The following is an 8,086-nucleotide window of genomic DNA, read 5'->3' as shown; positions in this document are numbered from 1 at the left end:
TCTCTATTAAAGATTCAAGAGCAATGCTGAGGTCTCTAGAACGGTTATCCTCCATCTGCAAAGAAGTTAACTCCTTAGTTTAGATTTCAGTCTCTGGGGTTATATAGGTAACACACTAACCAAAGGCCTTTACACAAGTCCAGAGAGTTACTTATGAGATAGACATATTTTCACAGAGATCAGCATCTGCAACTGCTAACTGGATGACCGTGTCATCTGCTGCAAGGTCTCATATCTGACAGTCCAGTCAAGAATCTTGGACCAGCCTTCTCTGTGGACCTGTTCCCCTCCTCCTGCTCCTTTGGCAACTGCCTTTCTTATTTCCTTGTTGCATGGAGTAGAATTGCCTCAGACCAATTGTTCTTAAAAATCATTTCAAAGGGAAACTTTATCCAATTTCACTCCATGCTGCCTATACCCCTCTTCCACATCCCTTTCAGGGATCCCTAGCATGAGATAGTGCCAAAGGAAGAAATGTTATCCCTTCTCCACTTGGGTACTGTAGAGAGGTTCACTCAGCACTATAGCTGGGTGGAGAAAGGTCATTCAATTTCACGGAGGATGTTAATATTTCAAAATGTGGTTTAATTCCAAATTTAAAAATTCTCCATGAAAGGGAATGGAGCCCTATCTCTGGAGCAGTGCCCTTTAAGTGCTGCCCAGAGCCAAGGACCCTAGAAGCCTGGGGTTCCCAGCAGCCCACCAGGTAGGCTACTGAGGAGCCAGACAGGCTAGGTGGGAGGAAAACAGCTGACAGACAGTGTTCCATGGGAACTTCAATGAAATTGCACCATCTCTGCAAAATATTTTGAATTGGCAAATTTGGAACTTTTCACACCAGCTCTACTCAGCAATACAGTGGAAATAAAATAACAAAAATAAGCAATGTAAATGTTTAAAGCACTGTGCAGGTATTAACTTAATAACACCTACCATTTCCTAATGCCTTCTACCAGTTGCCTACAAGAGGATCCACATAGGCAATGCTAGAAGCAAAAGTTATTTCACAGTATATTTTACAGTAACTGTAGTGATCCACATTCTTCTCTACTATTTCAGTTTTGTGATAGATTCTTGAAATAGTAGAAGGGAATGACAGTTTGGGCCCTCCAGAAAATCATGAGCTTGTGCATGCAAGGCATGCATATCACCTACAAGTGGGATCCATGCAGGCAAATCATCTCAAACAATAACCGTTATGGTAAGTAACCTTATTGTAAGTTGTTGTACCCTTCTGTAAAGAGTGGGCACACCATTTCCGAGTTATGAGAGGGAAGAGTGGATGTGCTACCTCCAGGAGCTCCGATAGTATGGTGATGAGCACTGTATAAGAAGCTAGATAAGGCCATGTCTACACTACAAAATTATGTCAACCTAACTTATGTTGGTATATAGCCCCCACCGTTATTAAATCGCTTGTGTGTGTGCACACTTGACTCCTTGTGTCGGTGGTGTGCGTCCTCACCAGGAGCACTTGTATCGATTGTATTGTCAGTGTGGGGCATTGTGGGATGGCTCCTGAAAGCCAGTAATGGTCAGTGTAAGCAATGCAGTGTCTACACTGACACTGAATCAACCTAATTACATGGACTGTGACTCTACGCTGCTCGGGAGGTGGTGTTACTAAATTACGGTAGAGAGGCACTAAATGTAAGTGGGAGCCAAATAAGTGGAGACATTCCACAGGCAGGTCAATGCAAGGCAGCTTAGTAACCATGTCTTGTAGACCAGGCCTAAATAAATACGATAGAGAGGGGACGATAATGGAGCTAGTCCAGATTGCTCCCTTAAGTGCAGTTGCTGGACAAATGTATTCACGCTCTTGGTGCCCTGCAGTGCATTAGTCCAGCCACTACGTTGAGGGGAACATCTCCAGGCTAGTAAAGAGTCCCCAGTGGCAACATCTACAATGAGTTAAAGGAACAGAGATAAAGGGCCACTTTAATCCCTCATTTACACCCAGTGCCACTTTATTCCGTGGGGTTAAATGGTTGTAACTGAGGGCAGAATCTGACCTACTAAGAGGAGAACAGGTAATTGACAAGAGGTGGCTACAGAAAAGCTGCAAACTGAAGAAGAATGAAGTTCAGATCAGGGAACTAGAGGAGAGGCAGCAAGGCTGTGAATTGATTCAGATTTTATTCCCTTGGTTGTTAGTAGATAAGGTGTCAGTACCTCAGAGAAGGACCCGCACAGAATAGCCAACCTAAGCATTCAAAAATCACACGTCAGTCTCTCTGTCTCCGCTCCCTGCCAACCTAGGATCCCAGGATTGGGAACTTCCAGCTATTGTTATTAACATACAGAGACTGTTCTGGGAATGGCCTCGGGCATTGGGGGGTGGGAGAGGAGAGCCCCAGGTGAGCAGAGACACAGCTTAGGCGGGTATGAAACTCACTGAGGAGCTCATCCTTGCCCAGAGCTGAGCCAGGGGGTAAAGGGTGGGTCGGCGAGCTAGGGCTTGCATTGTGCATACTGTCGGTGTCGGTCACACTTGTTGAGGCTGAGGACCACCTGGCCCTGGTCTCTCCCACGCCCCAGGCCGAATCCTTCCCGGATGGGGCGTGGGGAAGGGACATCCCTTCACCCCGGCCTGCCAGCTCAGTCTGTATCGCTCCCCTCCCCGGCCAGCCCGGAGAGCGGAGCCGATCTGCTGGGGGCGGTGCTGGGAGGCCGCGTGTGAGCCGCCGAGTGGAAGGAGGCGGAAGAGCCGGGCGGGGCTTGGCGGGCGGCTGTTCCCCGGAAGGAGCAGCGCTGCTGGGCCTGGGCCTGGGCCTGGGCCGGGGCCGGGATGGGCCGCAAGAAGAAGGGGGGTAGCGGCGCGGGGCTCCGGCGGGCGGTGATTTTCGATGAGGACAGTCGGCGGTGAGTGGGCGGGGGCCCGAACCGGGCTCCATGGGTGTCATGAGGGTCAGACGGCAGAGACGCCGCCGATCGTCCCCACGTGTGTGTGTGAGGGGCAGCTGCCCCCCCCCCTTCAGAGTCACCTCCCCACGTGTGCGTATCAGGGGGAAAGGCAGCTGGACCCCCACTTCCTCCAGGGGTGCCTCCCCACGTGTGTGTGTGGAGAGAGTAGCTGGACTGCACCCCTTGCAGAGGTGCCTTCCCACGTGGGAAGCAGACACACACGCACACCCAAAAGGGACGTTTCTTCTCTCCCTGCCCCTTTCTTTGTATGCTGAGTGAGGCGGGCCTCTTGAACTGGTAGGAAACAAGATTAGCTGTGGGCCTCAGCTTTGGGAATACTTTATGCTGGCCGCTCCAGACTGCTGGTTTTCTTCCTCCCATTCCCCACTTCTCTCTCTGGGGGTGGGAGGAGCTTCTGCAAGGGTCAGGGTTTCTCTTCTGTTCAGGATGGCTGTAACCTGCCCCGTGTGCACTGCAGGGAGTACCTGACTGGGTTCCACAAGCGGAAAGTGGAGAGGCGGAAAGTGGCGGTGGAGGAGATCAAGCGAAAATTGAAAGAGGAGCAAAGGAAGATGAAAGAGGAGGTACTTTCCCCTAGGTGATCTATGTGGTTAGCTGGTTAGAGGTGTTTAGTTCGTGGCAGTATGTTGTGTCAAGGGGCTATACAGTAGTTGGGGAATAGCTGGGGTGTTTCAGGCCAAGGGTAAGGTGTATTGGCAAGACAGGGTGCTGAGAGGGGAACAAGACAGGACTCGAATAGCTGGAGGTTCTGCAGCATTTGGATGTATCAGCAGAGCTGCATGGTAATTCCAGGACTATAATAATGGGATGCATTAGTAGGGTAGAATTGAGGTGCGCTGGCACAGCTGTGTATGGAGGAAGATTACACCGCACGTCCTCACACTGGCTCTAGCCAATGCTGTATATGCAGGACAGCTTGACGCTTGACATTTATTTTGCAGCCCAGTTGAGGAAGGGTGGGGGCATGCTTTGGGCAAGGGTTTAGAGATTGTGCCATGGGTGACAGCTGGTAAGACTGGAAGTACTGCAGTGACTTGACTTGTTTCCCTTTCTAGCGGCACAAGGAGTACCTGAAAATGCTGACAGAGAGAGAAGAGGCCCTAGGTGAGTGTTGTCTCCTGTGATGGATCTGTACCCCATGATGACCAACAACTCAGTTGATGGGGGGGGGGGGGAAACAAATGGCTGGGTGCTGAAGCTACGAGGAGGAGTTTTTAACTGAGTGCCAACCTGATGCCTTAAGGTTTTATGTCCTGCTGTTAGGAGACACGTGTCCAATCTCTCCTTCATTGGTGTGATGTGAGTTGGGAATGAAGCAGAGGCAGCCCAATTAGCCCAGCGATTATTTTATTGCCCCCTGTGCCTGACTGAGAAGCAGTGTTGATGGGCTATGGAGAGGAATCCCTCTGCCACCATCTTTCCAGGCAGAGGCTGTATCTGGTGGGGGTGGGAGGTATAGAAAGCAGCAACTGGGAGGTGATCTGTAAGGCTTTGTCAAGGTGTGAGATCCCCTATATGGGGGGAGAGGATGTTTGTTCTTATTGACTTCACTCTCTGCCTCTGTGGCTTCAGAGCCTTCTCAGCCCTGTAATGCTGGGTGCAGCAATTGGGGCACCTACCCATATAGAGCAGGAACTGGTCAGGGTGAATTTGGCCTGGGAAGCCCATTTGCTTTGTGTTTGTGTTGTTCACACCTTTCCTGCATGGTCAGTGGTGTGTTTTGTTGACTCTGCAGATGAGGCTGATGAGTTGGAACATTTGGCGACATCCCGAACAGAGTCTGTGAGCATTGATCACCCAAACCACACTGTAACAGTGACTACCGTCAGTGACCTGGACCTCTCAGGAGCACGCCAGCTAGGACTCAGCTCCTCTGGGGTACGACTCTCTGCTGTGTCTCTGTCCAGTCCTCATCGTGTCAGCCTCAAAAATCTCCAAAGCTGGTTGGATGGGACCAACATTCCCTAAATATGACAGTAGTTTGAGTCTACTGGGGCCCTCAGTATGAGCAAGGATGGGAAAGGAGACTAGCAACTTTTACACTCTTCCTCAGTTGCCATTGTTGGTTCATGAGTGGGGGGGTAAACTTTCCCGAAAGGCTGCTTCATGCCCAAAATTAAGTTCTCTGATATTCCATAGAAACTTAGTGTTGGTGAAAGGTGGTGAACTGATAGCTCTGGTGGCTGCCGTATCCCCAGAGCAGGTATGACACGACTAGCTAGTGTACAGACTTCCCTACATGGCCTGTCCACTTGGCCTGAGTCCTGTCTTGAAGAGCTCATCTCTATGGTGAGAGGGAATTTGTCTCCGTGACCCACTTAGTCCTTGGTCTCTCTGCTGAGACTGCAAATGAGGAATCCAGTTAGTTCCAGCTGTGGTGGCTTTTTGGCGTATGGAAACCCCAGAACTGAACTGAGACCTCAAGCTCATTTCCCAAGGGTCTCCAGGCAGTAATTGGTTGGGAACGCCTTGTGATCACTATGAGCCTATGGCGTTGAACCAGTAACGTAGAAACAAAAGGTTCCCTGTGTGGTAGAAGGAATCCTGCAGATCCCTGAGGACATCTGCCCATCCAGAAACCCACCCTGGTGTCTTTTCAAAAATGAAACCCTCTGATTCATAATGAAACTCAATTTTGTGTCCCTTTAGACCTTAATTACAGGTTGGGTCTTGGAATGGAACAGCATAGTGGTCCCCTATTGGTCTGTGGAGTCCTTCCTTATGGTTTACTGAGACATTGGGAACCAAGTAGTGGAGGATTTGAAGAGTTTGAGAAGGAGGTCATTTATGAGAGGTTTCAGAGTAGCAGCCGTGTTAGTCTGTATCCGCAAAAAGAACAGGAGTACTTGTGGCACCTTAGAGACTAATAAATTTGTTAGTCTCTAAGGTGCCACAAGTACTCCTGTTCTATTTATGAGAGGATCTTTCTTTCACAAAGTTGTTATCCAAATGAGAGAGCTGTGGAACCACCTAACGCTGCTCAGACTGACCTGTTGTGTTTTGTTAGGGAGGAGGTAGTGGATCAGAAGAAAAGGAAACGTCAAGCGGATTCACAAGTACATTGCCCAAGAAGTCTGGAGATCCCTTCCTGTCCCAGAGGTGGGTATAAAACTACGCACCTCTCTCCTCCTGCCCAAACAATCCTGTAGCATTCTACCACCCTCTAACTTGGATATCTGGAGTATGCATGTGGGGAGACAACATAGGGTTTTGATGTCCATCCTGGGCTTGCTGTGGTGTTTTGTTAAGCTGATGCTGTGCTCATCAGCTACCAGCAGAGGGCACCGGCAGAACACAAGCACAGATGGGCCATGGTGCTCCAAAGCTGGGTTTGAGGGGTGTTTTGCGCTGATGGGTAATGAGTGCTCAGTAATGTTAATCCCTGCTAGTGGCAGCAGAAGGATATTGGTGCAGTTTGGGTGAAGTCCCGCCCCCTCCTCAACAGATTTGCAAAAGGAGGCGGTTTGCCAATCAGGTGACTTTAAAGCTTAGACCTGTGGCGTTCTCAACATTTTCTAGTGTCCGGGATTCAAAGCTGCTTTGGGGGCATTACAGGGTGGTATTTAATGCTAAAGTGACTGGGCTATGCTCCATTTTCAAAGGGATTAAAACTTTATGCAGCATGCTTAGACTGCAAGTTCTTTGACACAGAGGTCATCTTTTTGTTCTGTTTGTACAGGCCGAGTATAATGGGGTCCTGATCCACGATTGGGGTGCCTAGGTGCTAGTGCAATACAAATATTAATAGCATGGTGCCCTGCATCACCACAAGCAGGCAAACTGCCTTTGTGGTGGAAGCTGTAATCCCCTTGTGTTTAGGCACCCCTCCATCCCAGCTAGGTCTCAGGGCTTGTCTACACTGTAGTGCTTAGTGAAGACACTGCCTATGCCAATGGGAGAGCTTAATCCACCTCCTTGAGAGGCGGTAGCTATATCAGCGGGAGAAGCTCTCCCATCGACATAGCACTGTCTACACAGGGAGTTATGTCAGTGTAACTGCATCGCTCAGGGGTGTGGATTTTCCACACCCCTGAGCGACATAGTTATATCAGCATAAGTCTGTAGCGTAGACCAAGCCTCAGACTTTCTCTCTCTTTCCTCTACAGGATCTCTTCGCTCACTGCCTCACTGCACGCACGCAGCCGGAAGAAGCCCAAGGGAAAGCAGCTCAGGCGTGGCCAAGACCCACACAAGAAAACCCAGAAACCTAGTGCTGGACGAACCAGCAAGTCCCAACGCCGGAAACTGACTGGCAAAAGAGGGTGCAACCAAGACTAATAGACAAACTGAAGTGGAAATTATCTGCAAGGCAAGACTCTGTATTTGGCAACAGTCTCTGCCTGATGTGAATGCCCAGTTTGTTGTGGATGGGACCTTGTTTGGATTCTTGTTCGACAAGCTGTACAGCCGAGCCCATCTATCTCTTCACCTGGTTGGGGCCAGTAAACGCTGGGCCCATCATTTTTCACTGTAATTGCATGCAGTGGAAGGTCTGTTACAGTCTGTTGGGGGGGCTGTGAATCGAGCCTGGACCTGCCTTTTCTGCATAGGTCCCTCTGCTCTCATGGGAAGAGGAAATTCCAGGGAGCAGAGGAAAGCTAGTGTCTTACCTTACAGAAATGGAAGAGTTGGGTGTGGAGCGAATGACATCTAGATGGTTTACAAGAGGAGGGGAGGGCTCAACTTCCACCCGTGCTCTATTGCATTGACTTTGCATCCCTCCTTGCTCAAGAAAGCTGGCCCCACTTTGAGTGTCTCGTGCTCTTTGCACAAAGCCACATGCCTGTATACAGATAACCAGGGTGAGATTGGTAACTTCCTGGTGTAAATCTTTATAAATATCACTTTGTAAGAGTGCAAATGTGTGTGCCTTATTGCAGGTGGGATAGATAGTAGACTAAGCCCAGTTCCAGCTGGGAGGAAAGGGATGGGTCCTGTTGTTGAGGGGTGAGGAGGGCCTTGAATTCTCCAGCACATAGCTCCTCAGGGAGGAGAACGCATGTGGAGATGTTTTAGTGGCAGTACTGAGATAGGCATGGCAGGAGTGAATTGCTCCATTGGTCACTGAAGGCTGCTATCTTACATCTGACAGTGTGACAGTTTAGAAGAGTAAGAAATCCCCTAGTGCACTGGCCCAGCTGTGTTGTTGTGCCCATGG

The 8,086-nt window shown here is 49.7% G+C and overlaps 1 protein-coding gene across 1 annotated transcript; it reads left to right on the top strand.

The window, feature by feature from the left end:
- The first annotated feature begins 2,791 nt into the window (after window positions 1-2,791).
- NOL12 (nucleolar protein 12) lies at window positions 2,792-7,778 on the top strand. The gene is made up of 6 exons (XM_065420055.1): window positions 2,792-2,865; window positions 3,386-3,491; window positions 3,984-4,032; window positions 4,664-4,806; window positions 5,936-6,027; window positions 7,035-7,778. Exons 1-6 carry the CDS (start codon window positions 2,792-2,794, stop codon window positions 7,204-7,206), a joined length of 636 nt encoding a protein of 211 aa, XP_065276127.1. The 3' UTR covers window positions 7,207-7,778.
- The last annotated feature ends 308 nt before the right edge of the window (window positions 7,779-8,086 follow it).

The sequence above is a fragment of the Emys orbicularis genome, chromosome 1 (assembly GCF_028017835.1).
Source record: "Emys orbicularis isolate rEmyOrb1 chromosome 1, rEmyOrb1.hap1, whole genome shotgun sequence".
Classification (NCBI taxonomy): Eukaryota; Metazoa; Chordata; order Testudines; family Emydidae; genus Emys; species Emys orbicularis.
The sequence above is the reverse complement of the archived record's forward strand: the minus strand, read 5'-3'. Positions and strand labels throughout refer to the sequence as shown.

Excerpts from the sequence above, each read along its gene's own strand:
- NOL12 (XM_065420055.1), top strand. The coding sequence starts at position 2,792 with ATGGGCCGCAAGAAGAAGGGGGGTAGCGGCGCGGGGCTCCGGCGGGCG. Across the intron at positions 4,807-5,935 it reads TAGGACTCAGCTCCTCTGGG|GGAGGAGGTAGTGGATCAGA; the intron begins GTACGACTCTCT and ends GTGTTTTGTTAG. Across the intron at positions 6,028-7,034 it reads GATCCCTTCCTGTCCCAGAG|GATCTCTTCGCTCACTGCCT; the intron begins GTGGGTATAAAA and ends TTTCCTCTACAG.